At 37.5% G+C, this 24,350-nt stretch overlaps 1 protein-coding gene across 5 annotated transcripts in view; it reads right to left on the reverse strand.

Moving 5' to 3' along the window:
- LRBA (LPS responsive beige-like anchor protein) overlaps positions 1-24,350 on the reverse strand; it is a 368,498-nt gene that overhangs the window by 25,683 nt on the left and 318,465 nt on the right. For 4 of the 5 annotated variants that reach the window (XM_063156757.1, XM_063156759.1, XM_063156756.1 and 1 more), the window contains 5 exons: positions 15,958-16,047; positions 12,639-12,831; positions 9,862-9,924; positions 6,584-6,739; positions 3,018-3,185 (listed from right to left, as the gene is read on the reverse strand). In XM_063156757.1, the coding sequence (XP_063012827.1) occupies positions 3,018-3,185; positions 6,584-6,739; positions 9,862-9,924; positions 12,639-12,831; positions 15,958-16,047 (670 nt within the window). The remainder of the gene's footprint in view (positions 1-3,017; positions 3,186-6,583; positions 6,740-9,861; positions 9,925-12,638; positions 12,832-15,957; positions 16,048-24,350) is intronic. The other variant, XM_063156760.1, reaches the window with a different exon arrangement.

Genomic DNA, 24,350 nt, shown 5'->3' on the forward strand with positions numbered 1-24,350 from the left:
AAAAAGGCCTGTGCTCCAAAGTGAAGTAGTGCCATACGTTTACGTTTTCAAAACCAATTAATTTGGAAAGAGGAAAACTTTACATTTGATCAAAGAGCATAATGAAATATTTTTTGCATTTCAGGTTTTAATTTGAGAATGAAAAAAATGATTTAACCTAAATGTAATCAAGCTGTTTTGTGAAGAATGAAATAGTTTCCAGCAGATGTGTCCCATGTATAGAAATTTCATATCTCTGAGACCTCAATTTGTCAGATTTGGTTTACATTCATCAGTGCATTTGAGAGGTATTGGAGAGAAAATAAATAAGATAGTGAGACTCCATAGCTGTAATTTCTTTTAAAAGTCAGCCTCAAAGTTAAAAGCTAAATTACATAAATAATTAGTATTTTGTTAACCTTTTTCTTTTGTTAAACCAAAACCAGAAATCTTTTTCAAAAATATTTTCAAACTTGACTTTTTCAAAGTCAAGTTAGCTCGAGAATTGTCCTTGCTAAAGAATATCAAGCCACTTACTTATCATGTGTGCCATAGCCCACCTGGCTTGCCAACTTAAGTATCAGTCTAAAACATGAATATACAGAGCCAAGGAACCAGAGCTCAGTTCCCTGAAAGTAAAGAAATCAGACAAGTAAACCTAAATAAAATGTAACTGGTGGAATAATGGGTGCCTAATGGGATATTATTTAGAGTAGATGGATCATATCAGCCTGCTGGCTGATGTACATTAAAGCAATAGGTACTATGAGAAGAGGAAAGAAACACTCCCTGGTTTAAATCACTTTTTCTTGAAATTACTCTGGCAACATGATTTGGTTAAATACCATTAGATGCACACTGATGTGAAGTCATCTTAAGATGGACATTAGAAATAATTAAATAGAGGAAAAATGGAGAAGAAATATCAACTTTGAGAGTATGCAAAATTTCAGTGAATAGTGTTCATTGAAAGCATGAATAAACTATATTTTGAAGTAAAAGAATCATTAGCTTCAAATACAGAAAGATATTAAACCAGTTAAATATCAACATGCTGCAAATGGATGGAAGTTACAGCTGCAGTAACAGGGCTCAGAACCCAACAAATCTGCGGGTGCTTTCCATTTCTGACACGATCAGAACTAAGCAGAAACAGCTCCTTTCATTTGTCTTTTCAAAAAAAAAAAAAATTTCACTGAACAGAGAAGCCTACAGACAGCTATTTCTGGGAAAAATTAAACACCCCAGATTACCATCTCTTTGAAGCAGGAACTGTCTATACCCATGTCTAGGACTACGTATAGTGACACAAGATCCCAATCGATAGCAGAGGTTTCCAGGCATGCTGTATCACAAAAAACCTCACATAAAGGCAGTTGGTAAACACAGGAGCCATTGCAAGTCCCTGGAAGTCCAAGTCTAATAGAAGTACAAGCACAGAGATTTACCAGGTAGCTACGGTGTGATTTTAAAGAGCAGCTAGAATTGCCTGGCGTTGCCTCTGAAAAGTGCAAAATTCTAATACCTTAGAAATCTGCATTAGAGAAGACAGTCAATGGATTGCAACAAAATGTACATATTTGATATTCAAATGGTAGGTACAGAACCTCAGCAAATGATCTGTTAGGGTGATCAAGGAGCCTATAGCCTCAAGGTCTCGTTCACACAGCAGGCAAGCCTGGCAAGTGTGAGACAAGTACAACTTCTCAAGGTAACTTAGGAATCTAGAAACTCTTTGGAGTTTCTAAGTTTTCAAGGTCTGCAAAAATAACACACAGTTTGCATTTTCTTTAAATTGATAGACTGCAAAATATGTATGAAGTATTCACTCCCTCTCAAGCAAAGCCGTATTTATTTAAAGATGCTCATCAAACTCTGCTAGCCACTTCTCAGAAAATCTCCCATCTCTTGAACAGGGCTGCTTGGAAGGACAATAGGGATAGCTTTCACACATCCTCTGCCTCAAGATTCTGCAACTGTGTGAACTGAGGTGAATCTCCTTCAACTTTTGAATAGCTTTCACAATCAACATCAAATAATTTGCAAGTTAAATTCAAATATTCGTTCTGATAATAATTAGTTGTCCTTCTTCAAAGTCACTCACAGGATGCAATTTTCAGTCAAGCCACCTCTGTGTTTCAAATTCAAGTAACTCCAGATGAGTAACAGACTGAATATGGAACACACAGCTTTACCAAACTGATTGATTTGGAAGATGTCAGGTATTGTTTTGATTATATAAAACTGTGTGCCAACTACAACTGCAATAGATGACAGATCTAATACCATTTCTTGCTTTCCAGATGTCCATTTTGCCCTCTTCAGAGCAGTTTATACCAGTATTTAAACAGGGTCAGAGAAGACCTGAAATGAATGGAAGAATACCTAAGAAATACTCTTCATATGATAGAATAACCTTTTCTTACCCCTTCCCTTCAGGGCATTTTATTTTTTGCTGAGCAGGACTTCTGTTTGGCTATGAAGTGCCCCTAAATTTATATATATAAGCTCTCACAAGAGGTCTTGAAAGCTCCTCACTCCTGTAAAATGGCTTACTCCAGTCTTTTTTCCCACTGTATATCTCCCTTTTTCTTTGCTTTGGGGATCAGAAATTATTTTTGTGTGTGTGTGTGTGGAGTGAGACTGGCATAAACCAGTAAAGATCACTTTCTACCTTTCCTGCTTTATAATATAGAGTTGAACAGTCATAGTGGTTCAGTGTTTTTCATAGAGTTAAAAGAGAACACTGTCATGAACAAAAGACAGGATTCAGGAATTCCTGGGAAATGGTGCAAGATGGAAGAGAATAAATTGGCAAGTGCAAGGTGAGTTTGAGTGGGGAAGGATTAACACTGAATAAAAATTCTGCCTTATTCGTTTGGTTATATTCTTGCACTGCAACCAATCAGAATGCCTCCTATGTGATTGTGAGGATTGGGCACATAGCACCCTACCTACAATTCTGCTCTGTAAAGTGTTTGCTCAAGGCATTTTGAGACAACTTCCCTATAAACCATTTTTTTGTTGTTTTTTCTTACCTCTTGGGTTATCACCGATGATGTTGGTTTTGCCATTCCAGTACCAGAGCAGCAAGGTTGCATCCCGGGATCCTGAGAGGATGTAACAATTCCCTCCAATGTAGGACTCTGAACGAGCCAGACAGGTCACAACATCCCAGTGGCCAAACACTACTTGCATCAGTTTACCTGGAACACAGCAAATTGATTCTTTAAAAACTACCCTCTTATTCTAAGACAAATTAAATACGTTATAAAGTATTTTAGAAATATTTTCTTTGTCCAAAAAATAAAAAAGCTCAAAATAGAACTGTACTGGGGAGTACTATTTTCTCTTTATTTATTTGGTGGGAACTTAATTAAAAGTGCAGCAGTCCTTACAATCCATACAAAAAAATACTTTCAGTTGCTCAATATTATACTTTATTCAAAAGTCTGACTGGATTTGCTGAAGCCCAGCAATTGCAGTTCTTGAAGAAGCAGGATAAGAACACACACACACTTTTCTCATGCACCTACTCAGCCCCTTCAAGTAGCTGGGGCCAGGACAAATCCTGCACCCAATCACACTTTTGTGAAGTGTGATGCCTCCAACGTGTGACTCTGGCTTTCTCAACCCAAATGACCATTTGTTCTTTGGGCTGACTAAAGAACAAGAAGGAACAGAAGGGCTTTGGAAGGATTGACAAGACAGGCCAAAAAAGAAACAGGAAATACAGACTACTGCATTTCTAAATATAAATTTAAAAAAATTAAATTAAATATTCTGAAAAGCATTTAAAAATAATAAGTAACACTGATCAGTGTTGGGACTTAAGCACATTTTTATAAAATAATTTGTTGCATGAACTAAAAACTATCCCTAAATATGGGTAATAGGGAACACTTCACAGCCTCTTTTTAAACAGTACAAAAGCACTGCGTTTTTATCCAGACACTAAATAACAATTGATGGCAATAAAAGACGTAAGGGAGTGGTTCTCAGGAAAGAACAAAAATACACTTTACAGCTCAATTTACAACAAGATCAAAAAGGTAATTTCATTAAAGTGAAAAAAAAACAGAAAAAACCCATGACATATATATGAATTTCTACAAAAAAAGTACTTCACGTACTTTAGTACATGTACTTTACTACATGAAGAAAAAAATAAAATAACAAGATGCAATTTAAAGGAAACCTGCACAACAGATTCAAAATCAAATACTGAAAAAACTAATAAGCCTGCTCTAACCTTCCAAGGGCAATTGTGAGATGAAGAGCTACCACATGAGCCATTTCTGAGTGGACAGGCCAAACTCCTGGCTGCACTCTTACTGTGCATACCCACCCTGTAGTGCAAGGCTGAGTAACTCAGGGACCAAATAATTATGTGATATATTTTCCAGTTGTATTGACATTACCTGGGATAATTTAAACTTCTAGAACACAAGTTTATGCTATAAACATCACTGAATTATAGAGATCTCCTTTTCAATTATTTATAATTTTATAGGTTCTGTTCTAGAAAACAAGCATTTTACAAGGTTATTTCTGCCTGGTTATTTTTATTTTGTTTTATACAGCCTAAGATCCAATGAATTTCATCAAAATGAAAAATAAGACTTTGCTATTTTATATTGCTAAAAAAAATTACTCATTTCATAAGTTCCTCAAACTTTCCTGTTTCCTTTAACATGAGTTGTCCTCTACACAGTGATTTCAAACTTTTTCATTTGCACTCAGATATCCCTTTTGACAGAACAAATTTTCTAGTTAATGTTTTACTTGACAGCTGTGCTACAAATAATTAAAAGAAAAATAAGACTCAAGTCTGCAGTACTGAAGCTAAAACACTGTCTAGAAGTCATTCCCACTGCTGAAGGAAGGTTTTATTGTGCTCCTGCTATATTGGCTCTGCTGATAACCCAAGATTTAAGCTGAAAGTATTTCCTATTAAAAACAAACAAACAAACCAACCAAAGATCTGATAGGAAAATTATTCCTTTTTTTTGTGCAAGTGCTAAAGTGTAATTGAATTCAACACTTGTGATCACTTGCCTTCATGCATTACTGATCACATCATCTTTTCCCCTTGATGTTCTGTTTATTCCAAAATATTTCCCTACTTTATTCTCATTTCAATTTGAAGCAAAGTAAACTACATCTGAATTCACTTCATTTAAGCAAGAGTTGCTATATTGACAAATAGAAGAAATAAATCTGAAACTTTTCTGACAATGGTATTTTGGTTTATACCCTGATTAGTTATGGTAGTAACAAGGTGCCTGGTGAATCTGCCATACACAGAGGAAATAATTTAAAGAGTTATTTGTAGTTCAGGTTGATACAGGGCAAGGCTACCAAAACCATACAAGTTCCTTCCATATATGTAAAGTAAAGTACATCCTTTGATAAAATAGAATTATTTCTCAATTCATATAAATCTACCATATACACTGAATATTTATTACTGCTAGCTATCCTTTCTGAAGATCCACTTTAAATTCACAGTTCTATGTAAATTTATTTTCATCAATGAGAAAATTAACCTAAGAAGGGTCTAACAAGATGTCTGTATAATGAATTGTGGGCAGTCGATATTACATAAATGAAACTTCTCCTTTATACGTAAGGATTTAAAATGGTAAAAATGACAGAAATACTGAACTATGCCATGAGATCTAAAGTCTTAAAAGATTTTCATTCAAGACCAGTCTATTTTGTCACACATTTTGGTTTGCCAAGTGTGAAAAACACTGTTAACTAATATATTTAAGAAACCATGACAAACATGCAGGATATTCCCTAGGGATTAATAACCAACTGGAAAGCTTGATGGCACACACACATTAACCACACAGGGTCATTAATCCCAAAGAAGTACCTTGCAGTGAGGTCGCTATTTCCATTGTAAGATAATGAAAGGATAAAAAACCATACCTAGTTTTTCCTGGGGTTCCAAGGCTTTTAAATTCCTGTAACTCTTACATGGAAAGATTCTATTTAGCACGACACATGCATGACTTCAATGCTTTGGACACACTCCAGCTGACAGACTAATTTAACTGCTGCCCATTATATCGATCAGTTTATGCTATATAAAAGAATTCAGTGGCTCCAAATCAATTCTAGTATGGCATGGCTTTCAAAGGCTTTCATAGTATTCTTTCACTAGATTTCAAAATTTCTCTTCTTATTCTATGGTACTTGCCTGTATTTCCTAAAAAATCCCAGTTTTCTGGTGCTGAAAACCAACCAGAGCTAAATTCATGTAAATACTTCAGGAATAATTAACTCTCCTGATATGCTAGGCTTCATACAAACTCTCACCTGTGAAAACTACAGTGCAAAAGCAGGCATCCCTGCCCTGTAACCTTGAAGTGTAAAGCTCATTCTAAACCAGAGCATCTCTCACATGTGCTATCATTCCCCAAAAATGATAGCACACCATACGTGGCAGCAGTAGGGAAGGAAAGATTAGACAAGCATTATTACTAGGGGAATAAATACACACTCCACCCTTCCTCCTTTATTTGAAACAGTAGGCTGATGATGAACAGAAAAAAATCTTTTAGTCTGTTTCCCTATTTTAAAAATACATTACCTGAGTCAGTGGAGTAAACACGGAAACTCTTGTCCCAGAAGCCACAGACCAAGATGTAACGATTGTCAGAGGTGATGACAAAACACTGGGAATGCACCTGAATGCTTTGGTCTAAAAGGTCAGTGATCTGCCTCCTGTGCATTCCTGTATTGCTGGCTGAACAGAAAACATACAGACCAAGACATTTTAACATCCACCTTCATAGAACAAAAGTACAATTTAGAAACTTACATTGACACCAAATACATTCCTCACTTCTGTTACTTTTTTTGTGGCAAGGACATTTTCTTTCTAATTCTACTTTAAATTCTCATCACACTTCTAGGAACAATGCTAATTCCTTGTAGTATATATTCTAAAATAGAAGAAATCCCCATTTTAAGAGACATGCAGCTGAGAAATAAATGAAAGATTGAACATAGGCAATGGTTAATAAGATTCCTTCCCTCCTTCTTGAAGTATAAGAAATTAAAAATTACAAACAAAGCAAAGGAATGTAATTATAAGACCATATACAAACCACATAGTGATTCAAATGCAACACACAAAGGATCATGATTTTAAATTTTACATCAGTTGCATTTCATTGCAAGCAGTGCCATTTGGAAAAAAAAATTCAGTAAACATCACTATTGCTGAAATTTTTTTAAGCATGGCAAAAAAATTAACCAGCTTATCTCCACAATTAACTTTAGGGTTGGGAGAAATATTTGCCCTATTTTGATCACTTAATGTTTTATTTCCTGATATACTCTTGCATTAGGAACGCATAAAATGGACAGGAATCAATTAGTGAACACATTCATATTATATCTTGTCCTTGGATTAATACGGTGTGAAGATAGATAGAAACACATAGGTCCCACACACATATATCATGAAAATCCTGCACTGTAGGAAGAACTTTCAGTGTGCTTTGCTCCCGAGGGAACCTGATTTCCATCCCAGGCAAGTAATTTCTCCTGGGTTTGTCTGCCAACTGCTTGGAGCGCTATTACTTCCATACAGGTGGCCTTCCAGACCTACCTCTGTCCTGGTCCAGTGCTCTTCTTCACTCTTTGTTCTTTGACTCCTTTCCATTCTCACAGACTAGCTACCTTCCAAGCCTTGGGATTATTCCATTTACTCTGTGTCAAATCTTTCATTTATTTGTGCTTTTGCTATATTTAAAATGTTGATAACGCCTTGTCCATATGGGTAGCAAATAATTTAGCAAGGTGTTGCCACTTGCTCTCTGCAGGTAACACAAATGTGGCCTTCACTGATCTTGGGGCCACTTAAAGAGTAACAGCCTCACGTTACAAATGCACAGTGAACTGCTCTGTATGACAAAACAGCAGCAAAGGAGCCTCAAAAGACATGCAGATCAACTAATTCAGTGAGGATAATGCCTTCAAAACACTTCACCTCAAAAAGAGGTCTAGGGTCTGTGTCATATCAGACATTGCTGGTTTATGTCTTCCTGTGCACCAGAAAAATGAGGAGGGCAGGAATCCCTCCTTACGACTAAGCAACAAGATTCCTGCTATAACCATAAAAGTGTAATTTTGTGGTTCTCTTAGGTGCCATTTCTAGGTAAATGTGTCTAGCCACAATTAAAAACCTCTAATATTACCTACATAATTACTTGCTTGCACCCAATGATGCTACTTAGCAATGACAAAGAAAGCCTTAAACCTTTTAAACTATGTCCAGTGTAATCACAAGGCTGATTTGAGATCAATTGTTCGAAGGCAATATTAAACCATTTTTCAGAATGTGAACATTGACTTTAAAGGTCTCTGTACCAATGTGATTTGGGGTTTTTTGCTGTAATATTTATTTGCACTTCTAAGATCTACTTGATAGCAGATTTTAAAGCAGAGCCCAAATTTCCTGCTCCAAACATTTTTTGGATAAAATCTGTTTCAGGAAGGAAAGGAGAGTTACAGCACATGTCTGCCTCATAATAACTACTGCATTATTCAGATAAGGATTGATTTCAGAAACTCGGGAAAAACACTTTAATTTTATCAGATCTATAAAATGGTTTCATATGCCCCCACTCCCACTGTTCCTAATCCTAGAGCTTACCCAACAAAATGGCTGCACAGGAAGAGTCTGGATCTATAGACAAAAATATCCCACTTCCTACTGGGATGTGCACATTGGTTTTGAAGTGAATTCTCTCTGTCTGACAGACCTGTCATTCTAACCTATCCAGGCAAGCTCATCTTTGCTCTGATTTTTCCATGCTGCTCTAATTGGCCACACCACTTTTACAATTAAACCACACTGAAACAGCTGGTTTTTAAACTAAGCTCAAAGTCCAACAAAATTGGGGGAGGGCACAGAATCCTGTCTCCTATGCTCCTATCCTACAGCTAGTTTGTGTTTTGGTGTTAGGTCCTTGAGTTTTTCTTTTCTCATCATTTTTAAGGTTCCATTTGCCATGCTACAGACTCCAAATACGCACACCCCAAAGTTGGGCCTGTAATGAAAGAGCTGACCAAACTCTAACCCTGCTAATTGAAAAATCAGCTCTATACAAACTGATAAACCTCTATAATAAAAAGTCATGAATTTCATCTACTACACTGAGACATTAAATAAAGGAGAGACATTCGTCCACCCCTTTTTAATAAAAGAAAAACACACACAAATTTAACTGGTGAAGCTGATCAAAAGATGCAATACCCTTGAAAAATGAATACTAATATCTCAACACTAAACCAGAGTGGGCAATATATTTCAACTTTGAAACTGCTTTGCAATTACACATTAATCCCCTCAGCCTGAACAGCAGGTCTGTGAAGAAAGGATTGATCTCCTTTAATGATGGAACCCTAGCACTATGGTTTTATTTTCACAACACGGTGCAGTTAAGAACCCCACTGTTATTATGAAAATTTCCTCAGCAAAGGAGCTCCATCACATTACCAGAGCACCAATTCATCATAACGTGCCTCGCTCCTGCTCATCAACAAGTCTGAGTGATGAAAAGATCCAATATTATCCTGACAGTACTTCATGCACATTCTCAATCACACATTATTACAGCATCCATATTAATTTTCACTGACACGCGTCCTAGGCCTGTTCAAATTAGGCAAACCAACGAGGGGGAGTTGATGAAATACCAGCATAGCCACAGCTCATTGCATTCCAATTTGCATGCAAATGGTTTATCAGGAAAATTCCATTCCCAGCAACCAGCAAGTGAAAAACAACCGTAATCTACACTTCAGGGCCACCATACAGAGCTTAATGAATCGCAAAGAGAGAAGGAAGTGACAGACCTATGAGAGGATCGATTTCCACTGGCAGCTGGTAAGGCTGGTCTTGTACAGCACCTTGATGAGCTGGAATTCAGGAAAGAAGATTTTAAAACTTTGCATTTTTTTAATACATGAAGCCACATATATTTTATAAATCAAAGCTACGCCCTTTTTTTTTAACCATTCAAGATTCCTCTGCATCGATTGAATGAAAAACAAAAAAATCCAGGTGCTTTTGCAGGCTGCTTATTAAACATTTATTTTAGATTAGGGCTATTCTGAATGTATGCCATCAGCAGCAGCTCTGGTCCTGAGCCATAAGCTCTAGCAGATGCTTTACTGGCAACCTCTCCTGTCGCAACAAAACAAAATTAAGTGGTAAAGAGGACTGAAAACAAAATGTGACAACCATCTGCTGACTGTAGCAAATACTATTTTCCTCTTCACTTTTTAAAGGACTGCTTTGGACAACTGAAGCACAAAGGACATTTTAAAAAAAAAGTCAGTTTATGATACAGAGAGGGAAATCTCATAGTCATCTCATAGTCAGCCAGTATTTAAGGACTCATCCTTCACCAAAACCCATCTATTTGCTAGTTTGCATAGAAGTTAATATATTAATTCTGCCAACCCCATTTCATCTGGGCACCTGACATACCAGTAAAATGTTTATGTACTGAATTCTCCTGCAGGGCTAAAAAGAAACCTTTTTTTTTTTCCACAGCTTCACTACAAAGAAACAAACCAACTGCTCTCCATCCCCCTGACCCTCCCCCCCACCCCCACCAGCAGTCTGTTTGGAAGAGAAACAAGAAATAATGGCTAAATACTTACACTTATGATTTTTCTACCTACCATCCACAGCTTAATATAAAAATCAGTGTCAATACAAGGATTTCTTAAATAACTGATTCATAAATAAATGCAAAGTTCTACTGCAATGAAACACCAACACAGAAGAAAACAGGAAATCTATGTGACAAAAAAGAGCATCCTGCTGGCTACCAGTGCCATTAGATGTCAGCAAAGCCACCAAATTCATATTCAAAGGCAGGAATGGGCTTTTTAATTACACATTAGTGACAACTGGTCACTTGGCAACTTAACTTTTTTATCATGATGCCTCATTAACAAAGACAATGCTAAGCCCACAGCAGGGGATATGGAGCAGTAATGATACCTGCCCTCTCATCCTAGGAGACCCCATTTTGGTATAAAATTGGAAGTCAACAATAGCACAGGCTCAGGAGTCCACAGACAGATTTCTTAAGAGCACAGTACTCCATTAACAGCCTGCAACTGATGTGTGCTCTCATAGAAATGGGGTGAGGTGATTTTTTTCTTGAATATTTATGGTTGGCTTCTGTTTGTCTAATGGCAAGACAAGTGTAAAATGCCTCTAAATGAAAAAAATAGCAACTCTAAAGCACACCTTACTGCTCTCCCTTTCAGAGGGGAGGGAAAAGCTTGAAAAATCTGAAAGCTCTGTTCAACTCAAACCAGTTACTATTGCACTCACCAAACTGGTTGCTTGCTCACGGATCATCAACCAGCAGAATTCTGTTGAAATCAAAACCAACTCCCACCACTTTTGAATATTTTCTGCTTCCCATGAGTTGTATGTTCACAAAGGCCATTTTTTAAAGCCTTGACTGTTATATGCCCACTGTCACACATCCAAGCTATGAGAGAATACTGCCATCCTCCTTTCAAAGAAATCTTGGGAGCCATGTAAATAGTTCTTGCTTGCAACTTGTTATCTTAGACAAGTCTCCCTTCCCCCCTTCCTTCCCACCTTTCTCTTGAAGTGTTTCTTGGGCGGGTGAAATAATACATAGATGTTTCTATTTGAGAGGTAATTTGTAAGAATTAGGAAAAAAGTGTGGGAGCCATCTGGCTTTTTTCAAAAAGGAATCAAGGACCATGGGTCAAGATTTCTTAGTAGGAATTTCAACCATGTAAGTGTTTCTCTGATGTGAGTATCTTCTATTTAAGTTATTTTAGTGGAAGGTCATTTTTCCCCCCTTTCTTAAAAAGCCTTTGACCAAATATACTGCATTGCACCAAAATAAACTTCCTTTGACAGGTTGGGCCTAAGACTGTCACAGTCAAGGAAAGGAAGATTGATGTCTTTAAGATTGGAGAATATCAGAATTAAAAGCGGAATTATATTTTCAAGTACAGCTTGAAAATATAATTCTGCTTTTAATTCTTTTAAAGGAAAATTAATTTTATTAGTTGCTGTGCAAATGACTATTTTGTTTTCCTTTCATACTAACAATACATAAGCACCTACATAAGTAACTTTGGGATGTTTACGGTAAGACCTCAGATATATTTTATTTGCTAATTCTCATGGGGTGGCTTTAAGAGCAGAATATCAAGTTTTTAATGAAGAAAAAACTGGCAGAGAAGATTTTGGGCAAGTTCTACATGCTTTAAAACTGCCTTTGACATGATAAGGTTCAGACTCCCAACAGACAGAACAACAGATTTAAGAGGAAGAGTGTGCCTTATTGTGATAGACCGTTTCTGTCTCCTTGCATGGTGCCTGATGGCCTGGAAGGAAACATATTGTTTTTACAAACCTTTGGTGTGCTACATATCTTGCTGCAATAGCTCAGATTTTCTTTCCAAGGAGAAACTAAGCGCACACGTGAAGAGCCTGCTGTGCCAATGAACTGGATTTGCTTTTTCCACTTTAAACCCACAATAGTTCTGCAGCCAATTGTGACCAGACAAGAGGAGTGCTGCTGGATGGCAGGGGTTTCTCAGGCTCCTTGCTTTCAGGTACTCACCAGGGAGGCTGTGCCACTTGTTCACAGCAAAGAGCCTGTTGGCAGTGACCGTGATCACGGCGGGAGTGGCCAGGCCCGGCTGGGTGTTGGCAGCCACGTGAGTGACCGGCGAGTTGGACGGGAACTTGAGGACCATGATAACATCCTGCTGGGCCTGCTCTGTGAACATCAAGGGGCTCTGCAGGAGGAGATACTGTTGAGTGCACACGACAAGAACCCAAATACATGGGAAAAGAGAACACGGGGAGGAGAAGAGACAGGACAAGAGAAGGAAGATTGAATTAAAAACCACGAGATCTGATAGAAGCTGCAGTAGAAAAGCAAATGCAATAATAAGTGGAGAGGCTTGTGGAAATACATTTTAGGCAGAAAACCTTGCCTGCACCCTATAAATCTTAGAGCTTTGTTCAACACAGGGTGTTTGTACACAGACTTTGCTACAGATCACAGCAGATTAAACTAAAAGTTTTCAATTGCCTATCTCTGCTAAAAGAATTCTCCTTCATATCTGCAGAGACAGAATGTCAAGGAAAGCAATGCCAAACCAGGAGGGAAACACAAAAAATAGTGAGCAAAAGAAATCCTGCTCCCAGAGATTGTCTCGAGTTACATTAAATTGGCAGACTGCAATTCTTTACAAGCCAGATGAGAACATGAAAGAGCATTAAAATAAACAGATACACACATACACTAGATATATGTTCTGTGTATATTTCTGGTGTACAAAAATAAGATTTATGAATGCAAAGTAGAAGACTTCACTGCAAACGTGTTTCAAAAGACAAACATAATTAAATGCACTTGTAAAGAATACAAAGTGGACGTGATTACTGACACTATCCTGCATTGTTTCCAGAAATGCTAAAGGAAAGAAATTAATCCAGACTCTCATTTTCAACATAATTTTTTAGGTTTTTGGTTTTTTCAGTTTAGTAAGTTGGAAAGTTTATTAACTTTTTAACTAAGTTCTCTAAGAATACTGCAAACTTCAAAACAAAATATTGAGGATCTGGATATCAAACGTGAGGAGAAAAAGCAACATCTGATGGGTTTATGACTGTGTGATACATCTGAAAAAAAGAGAATGCCATTGAAATGCAGAGGTACAATCATCATGGTCACCAGTAGCTACACTGCTCAAGTATTTGTAATTTTCTAATAACCAAATTGGAATACTAATGAAGTGTCCTTGACTATTCTCCACCTGCAATATTTCATTACATATATGTGTATGTAAGTGCATACATTTAATGTATATTTATACAGAACTAATAAAAAAATTAAATACATTTGCATTTTTATTATCACTCCTTTTTAAAAAGTTATTAAGAGTACTTAGAAAAACATATTGCCGTATGAATTCCTATTTACAGTCTTGCATAAAGGTGTAAATAAAAGCAACTAATAAGCTACCCAGACACCCTTCTGAGCAAGTGGCTAAAAGCCAATCAATATTATGAGTTAATCCTCCCTGGATGCTCATTCAATTAAAGGTGTCAGTAATGCCTCATCTGATGTGGCCTCAATTAAATCCAGCTATCTGATGGTTGAAAACACAAGGGGATACAGCAACAGCAGCAAAACCAGACAAATAGGCAGCCTTCGTGTGACTGCTAATTACTACACCTGGTGTATATTATGGCTTGTGCACTTAACACAGCACGAGGTAACTTCCATTTCAGCTCTATTCATGCACACACACACACGAAAACAAAACTCAGTAAATAATGCAACTGGAAATAATTCAAAATTATGACAGGAAAAATATCCCTACTGTATTTCAGCTCTAGGAATACTTTTAAAACCACTTAATATAGTGCTATTATGAAAACATGTATTAATATCCACAAAACCAGCAAGTGAAGAATTAAGGGCTTTTTTTTTCTGGGTGTACCCCAGCCCAAAAAAACCACAGGATTTAGAAACAGCAAACTTCTTATATTTTAACTTCTTCTGTTACATACTAAATCTTCACTAATTCAGCATCATGAAAAATATTATGATAAAACCACACAAACTGCTTTCTGGTATCAAATTTATTTATATAACAATGGCTCTGACTAATAAGTCAATAATCAACTTCTCAAGTTGCTCCTCTTCCTGAAACAAATCCCTTTAAATTAGAGTGAGCACTCAGTGCATGGCACCATGACAGACAGACAGACATATGGCAAGTGGCTGCATGAAGGGGAGTACCTGGGCTCTCCAATATCCCTGTTAGCAGGGCTCTTCTGAAACACACACACGAGTGCCTGCAGTGTTTGCTGGCCTGGGACCTGGCATGGGGCACAGGCAGCCGAGCAGCTCTCAGGTACAACACAGATGCATTTGAGAAAGGCCAGTAGATCAGTTTATCAAGGAAGTTTACACTTCTGAGACTCCTGCATCACGAGGTTTGTAAGCTACTTTGGAAACATTTCATGTTTCTGTGTAATCTTTTAAAACCTTCTGCACTTCAGATATGTTTTTAAATTAATAACCTTAGTCTGCTTGAGTAGGACGTATTTTCCTCTTGCATGTCCTGTATGACATGTTTATGGTTTTTGGGGTTTTTTTGTATTGCAGTGTAAAATGTACACTCTAACAATAAGGGAATATAACCTTTTGAAAACCTTGGGAATTAGCAGACCATTTGCTCCACTTGTCAGAATATCACTTAACATCTTTAGTTCTGGACCTACAACAACACAAATCATATTTTAAACACAAGGACTGCACACAACATGATATGAAAAAAGATCAGTAATGTAATAATAGTTTGTAAAATAAAATTATATTAGACACAAGTAGAGGTAAAAGGGAAAGCACGTTAATGCTCACTGCCTGGATTTTATCACCCTAGCTTTACTGCAAAACACATTTAGTCACATTCTTTGTTATGTAAGTTTCAGCTCATGAATTCCTAGTAATCCTGGTTTTAAGGGAAAACCTATGCCTGGGGGAAAAGACAAGGAAGTTCCACCTCCTAAATCCATGCTTCTTGGGGAATCTGCCAAAGATTAACTAAATTGTCTCCACAAAGACTGGCTCTCACCTGTACAGGTATGGTATTAACAAAATCAACTGATGAAGTGTTCTTGGATTACACTGACAAAAAAAAAAGCTACACTAGAAATCAATGCAATCCTTTCTGCAACAAATAAAAGAAAAAGTTAGGCACTGCATGCAACTCCTACCGAATCGTAACTCATCTGCTGGTTTTAATAACATAATTCCACAACCACATAAAAGCAAAGTGAAAGTGTCCCCTTCTGCAAAGGTAAGGTAGCAAAGGAAATGAGCACAATGGCAGGTCACAAAGAGTTAACATGGCACTTACCACCTGCATGGCAGAACTTCTCGGAGGATGTGGTTCTATGAGCAGTTGGGAAGGGGTCTGTCCAAAACTTCGTATTTGAGCTTCCACAGCCTGGAAAAGGCACAGGCAGGTTTGCATGTTAAGAGGTGCTAATTACAGGCAATAGAACCATAACTGTCACCTGAAAATGTCATTCCACACTTCTGGCTTGTTTCATGTTGAAAATCAACCCCGTGTGTTCACTGTGGGGCTAAGTGCTTGGCACTGGTACTAAGAATGAGGTAATCATTTTAGTACTGTGGATGCTATTTCCATGAGAAACTCTGCAAAACCTCATCCTGCTCAATGATATTAAACAGAAACAAGCTATTATAATCAGAAACCCTCTATATTGGCTCCATTTTTCCTTTCTAACACTGGCTTATCCTGTTTGTATCATAACTCAAAACCAAAAGTTAACTTTTAAAAAGTTTCTGCGGGTATTAAGTGTTGTACATTAAGCTCCATTGCTTCATTTCACAGCAGTAACTAGAAGGAAAGCAATACTGAGCTTTTACTCTTACTTCCAGGTTTATTCAAGAAGAGCAAACAATGTTAGGATGCATTAAACTACCAACAGCAAAACTACAGGAGAACATGAAGGCATAATACAAGGGGGTTTTTAAAGTTTATCTGCATCTTCAGCAACATGCTTTAGTACTTCTTTCATTTTCATTTCATATGAAAATATTATGCATAGTGATTTCTTTAAAATAATTATGTTTAAACCTGTGAACTTATATTTCTTGTCCCAGGCATGTCCAGCTAATTTTCCATGTTGCCACCTCTTTGCCCACTAAGAGGTTTAAGTTTAAAGATAACATCAAGCAGCCAAAATTCAACAAGTTACTTCTTGTCATGTTGGCCCCCTGCACCATGCACAGAAACAGGCTGATAGTACAGAAAATCTCAAATCATTCAGCTGAGTTTATATCTCTTTCATTGTGAGCTTAACTAATCACCTTGCCTTTGCTGTGGACTAGCATGCTGTACATGGGCTGATGCCTCAGGTATATTCCCCTAATTCTTCTTTTTCATGGTTCAATCTTCTTCAATGTTCCTTGCACTTACATTTCCTGGTCTATTTTAGCCACTCCTTAAAATTTTAAAGACAATGGAATAACACCAATGCTGACTTTACTCTTACAAACAATTATTTTTATATAATTATAAAGACCATTAGTAGGACATTCTCCTGTTACAAAAATAACAAAGCCAAAACTAGAATGCACCTGAAACCTTAAAATAATCATCCTCTTGATACTAAACATGCCATCCACAACACTTGACCTTACTCTATTTGGCAGGGCTTTTGAAATATCTGAACTCACCAGAGCAGGAGTTGAAATTAGTCTGTGAACAGATTCTAACACTCTTACCCTCTCTGGGAAGGACCATAATGTTCAAAGAACTGGTGAAGAAGTTATCAAAAAGCTGGCTGAAATCTGACACACACATACAGTGTGATGCAGTGAGCACTTTTTCAGTAACAGCAGTATCAGACTCATGAAATAAAGCTCAGTAAGACCACCTGAGTCTCCTTCCTGCTGATGAGACACACTACATTAAAATTCAAACCTGGGGGTTTGTGACTCAAGATATCAAGGGAATCACAAAAACTTTGAGGTCTCTTAAGACATGAGGCATTAACAAATGAACGGGTCAGCAGCCCTACTCTCTCCATAAAATGCTCTTTGTTTCAAAACATCCAGATTTTAAAAAGATGTGCCCAAACTTACTTGCAGATTAAGCAGCATATTTTTACCAGCAAATGGGAATTCTGCCCTGCATTGAGGGTAGAACCAGAAGAATACAGGATAAAATATTCTTGAAACACAACTCCCATGCCTTTCTTTTAGAACTGAGAAAAGATAAAGCAAGGAAATAATGAGCTTTAGATTTAATCATTTCCTTGTATATTGACTTATGATCAATACAGAAACTTTCATTCCCAATTGCTCATGTTCATCATTTAAATAGAATCAGAATTTTTATCTCAACCTTGAAATCTGGTATGTCTTTTAATGCCCAATAATACCTCTGGAAACTATACATTTACATGGTGCCAACAGTGAGGGAAAATGATAAGAAACACAAGATATCACATATTGATGCACAGTATTTCAATACATTGATCATTACAAGAGCTCAAACTGATGCAGATCAAGTATAAAATACTGTACTCAACCTGCCAGTCAAGAGGCACTGTCTATTTTCACATAGTGTCTGTCAGACCTGGTGAAGCTGCTGACCAGTGGAACAATGGTTTTGCCAAACCCTGCCTCAGAGGATCACAAATTCTCCATTTTCAGTCTTAACAGACACTGTTTATGACGTAGTTTGAGTTTGTCGTCTTTACTGGTGTCTTCAGAAATCCAAAAGAAATTTGAAGAACTGTTGAGTAAAGGCAACAACACTTGGACAAATATGTCTAGACATTGTGGCTAGACTTCAGAAAAAAATCTTCTGCATTCCTTCTGGTTACCATGAAAAAAAGAGTAAAGGTTTCTCTTTTTAGTTTCCACATTTTGTAATAATGACCAAGAGAGTGTACTAGCAAGCCCAAATGGTTCCTTCCTTTTCCCAGATTGTATTCAAAGTCAATCCAGATGTCAGCTCCACATTCTGATGCCTCAGTCAGAAGGATCACATACAGAAGGATGCAAGATGACCTCCCTCTGTCAGCAGAAATGTGATGGAGTCAATCCCCATCTCTCAATTTATGTAACAGCAGAAAGAGCCACCAGATGCCACTCAGACTTTTGTTCAACTTGTCAAAGAAAATCAGGTAGGACCAGAGAATCTTTTTCTCAGAGATATAATTAGTATCTCCTTTAAGAAAAGAACCTACCTGCCATTCACCTGAGAAAATACAGTAAAATGCCCATCATCCAATCCACTTCCTTTCTAGTGAATTCCAGCCCAGCCTCTAACTGAGCTTTCTTGAAAATAATTATTACCAGCATCAGCTCCTCCAGCAGTAGAGGAAGGGCATGTGTTCTCACACTGCTGGATTCCTCTGGAGCACACAGCCATTCACACGACTGTAGGTAGAACCATTTGGGAAATTTGCACAACCAGTTTCACATCTATTAAGGACACCATATAACTGGTAAGACACACATAACCTTTGCTTGAAAGACATTTTTAGCTTGACAAACTCTTATCACTGAAAGCAAGATGTGTGCCACAAAGTAAAACATAGTATCATTCCACATTTTAATTCAGTGTTTCTCAAATACCAAAGTAAAACAGCCTTTTTCCTGTTAATAATCTACAAATTCAAAATTTTGGTAAGGCCAGAATTGCTCCAGATGCTACAACAAGAAGCAATAAAATGAAACAAGGTAAGCAACCCTTTACAATAATTCACACAGTATGCATCCCAAACACATACTTATGCAACACTGTATTTGGAATGTTAATTAATTTAGAAGCATGAAAGCCAAAGGAAAATTTCCTAAGTTAACATTTATCTGATTGTACCCATTCCTAAAAAGCCTCCCAGGTCATCTCCTCTTCTGTTGGGGTATGGGAAGGGGAAAAGGAGAATAGAGAAGCAAATTGAAAGAAGGAAAGTAAAGAACTTGAAAACTTGGCTTAGCTATAATGTAGTTCCTGGTCACTGTTTAGTATGGCTATTTCCAGTCTCTGAACTTACCCTCTCATCTAACTGTGAAGAAAGTTAATTCAACAATATGCAGTACCCATCAAATACGGCTGTAAATTTTTTGGGAAGGAGGGTGATGGGGAGGTTGAACATATGGATGCAGTTAAGGTAAAAACAGATGTTTGTTACTTTTCTTTGCAGCAACACTCAGAAACTAAGTCAAAATTGCTTTTTTTCATGTTTACGTCTGAAAGAACGATAAAATTAAATATGAGGGAGGGCGGGTGGAGGGGGAGCTGCAGTGAGTGTCACAGAGAAAGAATGAAACGGTCTCCAGTTTTGAACTCAAATTCTCAAATGAAGGCCCATAACAGTTAAAAGGCAAGACATACACCATTTAACTCCAGATTTAAGTACCTTTAAAGGGAATAGCTCAGAGTTGCTTTCATCATGCCTCCTCAGACACAAAGCACCAAACTGAGGAGTCCAGGGGCACAGCACACCCATGTTAAAATGCATGCCTTGGTCTGAGAGTTCAACAAGCTACAACCTCCTCATTTGCTACTAAGAGGCTGCTCTCAGCTCCTTTACAGTTCTGCACCAAAGTATTCCCAGTTACTTCCCAAATCTCTACGATCTAGTTGCCAAACATTTGAAACCCCAGGTGAAATAACACCATGCATTGTAATATATATTCTTTCAGCACACATGTCAGGGACAGAAAACGTTTTGGGTTCATCCTTCATCTTTCTGCCCAGTATTTACTTCCAGAAAATAACAGCCCTTGCAAAAGTAATTATTTTGGCTCTCTGCCGCTCCTACCTCACTTTTCAATATTCAAAAAGGTTTACACACATGTTCCTCAGTGATTTCTATTGGCTTGAGTGATATGCAATTATGATTACTTGCTTTCCCCTTCCTTCCACCCAGATGTTGCTTTAGAGCATCAGAGAACACAGACTGTTTGACAGGGAAGTTGAATGGCTCAGCGGCCAACCAAGGAGCTCCTTTCCCTACGGACAATGATTAAAATCCAGCTCCAGTAACAAGTGATCAAAAAACCCCCTCTGATCAGAGAGAGCCACTTACACCCCTACAGGAAAATTCTTATTTGAATTCCTCTAGGACTACAGGAATACAGATAACACTAGCCAGAGAGCAAGCACAATTCATAACAATAGATAAAATTGCTGGAAAGAGGCACAAGATTGTAAAGAGAAGCTCTTTGTAGCACCATCTCCCCTGTTTCCTAACAATCCCCATTAGATCAAGATTGTGAAAAATGGGCAAAATGCTTTTCTAACAGAGGCAATGTATATGCTGGCTGACTGTACACCTGCCCTGGGGATATTGCACTACACTTGACCCAAGGAAAAAATACAACACTCAAATGTTAGTATCATAAATTCACACACTCCCATTTGCTATTTTAAAAATGAAATGAGCAGCCTAGTTTCTTCATGTCAAACCAGAAAATTATTTCTCTTGTTTTGACTTTACAAATCAAACATTTTGCTCTGAATCACTTCCATATTTTGTTTTGTTTTCTCATTTCATCATTCAATTAATCTACTTATTTAAGAAAAGTGTGCGTGCTAGCTTTGAAATCTAACAAATAGCAGGGAAGAGAATGGAGCAGAAGAAAGGCTAAGGAAAAGACACTACAAGACCAAGAGTTACCTATTGTTCTCTAGTTGTCATTAAACCTGACTGCAGAATGTTTGTGATGTTCCCTCTGCTAACCAAGCAGAATGCAGAAGGCTCCTGTTGCTGCCCACTAATGCAGGTACAGCTCCAAGCCCAGCACCTCAGGGTTATGGCTCCAGAGCCGAAGCGTGGGCAGAAATACTGTCAGCAGCCTGCAGAGAGGGGCCTTCTTAGGGCACACGAGCAACTTGGGATGGAGCAAAACGTGCACAACCCTTGCCTGTGTGTTAGCAAGGTCTGTAACAAAACTGTGGGCCTCATTACACAAAAAAACTACAGATACATGGAGAAATTAATGCCATTCAGCTTTTTTTTTTTTCCTTTCTGCTTTGTACCTTCCTTGTAAGAAATATATCTGCTGCATAATATATTTCTTTTCTTCTTATCACCCCCCAGTTTCACCTCCTTCTGTCTGAAAATATCTGAGTTCTGAAAATACCAGAATAGTCTAGAGATTGGTTACTGGTCTAACCACTTGTTGTTTATAAAATCCATATTACAGATACATGGATGGGAAGGGGTTACCCTAAGCAGGATTACTTTTTTTTTCCTCAAGCTGTTTGAAATCAATATATGAATAATACATTATCCTATTCACATCAGAAAAGTGAAGAAAGGAGATCTGCATAGGATGCCTTCCACCATATCTTTACAAACAAAAACACTAAACCAGCTCTTAAAAAACAATAAGGAATTTTCTGTGAGAAAAAAGAAAAAATGAAGTCTTTTTGTCCAGACAAATCAGTGTGACAATTACACGGCACTCATTAAAATAAAACAGGAAGCAATCACAGTTTGTGAGAATACAAACAGCAGCCCCTCAGGGCCGTGCACGTTGCCCCAATCTGAATCTATACATTCCAGGCATATTAAGCAGAGGCACAGCCCGGCCTGGCTGCAATCTCCAGCTCACGCAGCTGTCCGTCCGCTGCAGCGTAATCCCAGCTGCCAATCTGAAAGAAACCAGTTAGTCAGAGCAGACACAACCAACAGAAACAAATGTCACTCAATAATGTTCAGAGGCTCTGGGTTCATGGATAATTTCAAACAGTATCTCTGTCTGGAACATTGATGTGCTCATTCAAAACACCTAAATCTTTGGCTACTGGAAAGAAGCAGATAAAAAGCACTAGAACTACAAAAACAGGTCTGGTAGTACTTCAAAGAGACTGACAAAATAAAAAGGGAAAAGAGTCTAAAAGGAGAGTAAAGATCAATTTAAGGACCTGCAAATAAAACTGGAGTCGATACAAGCAAAAGCCTAAGGTGTTCTGGAATTAGTTTTTTAAAATACAACAGTTTCTATTTTATTTGAGCACCACAACCAAAATCGCTTCCTCCTTCTCTTTTCTGTGGCAGCTAAAGACTTCTAGAGAGCAAATCAGTGCTTTCATTTCAAATTAATAATTATCACAGAGAAAGCAGTGGCACTGCCATGCACAACACCCTCAAACTTCAATTTCTGGCATTATTCATTTGCTTCTCTAAATAGCTAAACAATCCCAAATTTTCTTATATTAAACTTTTTCCTCTGGAAAAAAGCAATCAATTCCAATCTGTTAGCAGTCCACAGAATTTCCTAAACACTGATGTCATCTCTATTTCTTAAATAAGAAAGCTTCATTAAAATAAAACATTTCAATCTGAAGGAGGTTAATACACAGATGTCAAAATCCAAAATGTAGTGGTCTTTAAACTGTCTTCTCTGATCACCTTTCAGAATCTGCAACAATTGTGAAAAAGAAATAAACAATTACTTTTCTTAAGCTATGAAATACATTTATTTAAACTCTCATAATCACTACCTGCAAGACCAAACTTGCTCTTTCCAAACTATGGGTGCAAAGCTATCTCAGGGTTTTCTACTGCAACAAATGGAATTTTTGTTGTTATTTAATAGAATGTAACATTTAACTGAGACTTTACTTTTAGATAACTGCTTGAGAAAAACACTTCCAGCATGACCACAAGCTTTGTCACTCAAGCAGTAGCTATTTACCAAGTATAACTAATAATTAAAACAACAAATTTTGGTAAGTAAACACTACACACATCTACAGCCACACTGATGACTAGGTTAGACACCCTGGGCTGCAACAAGGACATAGAATGAAAATATTCCAAACAAAAATATTTAGTTTCCCAATTACTATGAAAGTCAATACAGAGACCATTCAGATAGCATAAAGAGGCTGCAAATAATCAAAGCATGTGGATGACACAAAAAATTCTGTAGCCTGTTCACTTCCATGATTCTTTCAAGGCTAAATGACTTGGTGTATAACTGTAACTATTATATACAAGTACATCTCATCCTTTCCACATATGGAAGAGGAAAAAGTACTTTAAAAACAGAAACAATTTATATCAAAAGGAGTTATTTTTGAAGCATTATGAATATCACTTTTATCCCTACCTTGTTTAATGCTAGCCAACAAACATGGCTGACCAGCCAGGCACAAATGAAAATGTAAGGAGCCCAGGGAGTCTCTAGACCTCTCTGGCTCTTATAGATCCTCAAGGCAGGTCAAGCAAGAGGTGAGCGAACTGACTGCACTGAAAATTTCTATCCCTTGAATTTCAATCAAAGGCTGAGTGAAAAAAGCACTCAGAGCTGAAGAACTAATTCACATGTGTTACCTCCTTCCAAAAACTTTACTACTTCCTGCCAGTTTTTTTAATCCTTATACATGGAGCATCCCAGTCCTAATTTAATTAACTCTAAAATGTCTCTTCTTTTTCTGCTGGATAGAGAAGCAGAATCAGCAGGTAAAATTACAATCTACCCTGTAATGAAGACTAAAATAGAACAGCAAAGTCAAATCTTTTTCTGGATTAGAACCCAGATGAATATTTTTCATGTCTGTTTGTAAGCACTGTAGTAAATATGTAAGCTAAGACAAAGGGCAATAAATCCCCATTCATGACATCAAACTCCAGGCTGAATGGAATCAAAGGAGTGCCACACCTCCCAGATAATTGCAGTAAGCACTTGCTTATGATCATTTTGCTCCTTTACTCCAACACCACAAGCAGGTCACAGTGTGAGCAGAGATGT

Source organism: Melospiza melodia, chromosome 5, assembly GCF_035770615.1.
Source record: "Melospiza melodia melodia isolate bMelMel2 chromosome 5, bMelMel2.pri, whole genome shotgun sequence".
NCBI classification, from domain to species: domain Eukaryota; kingdom Metazoa; phylum Chordata; class Aves; order Passeriformes; family Passerellidae; genus Melospiza; species Melospiza melodia.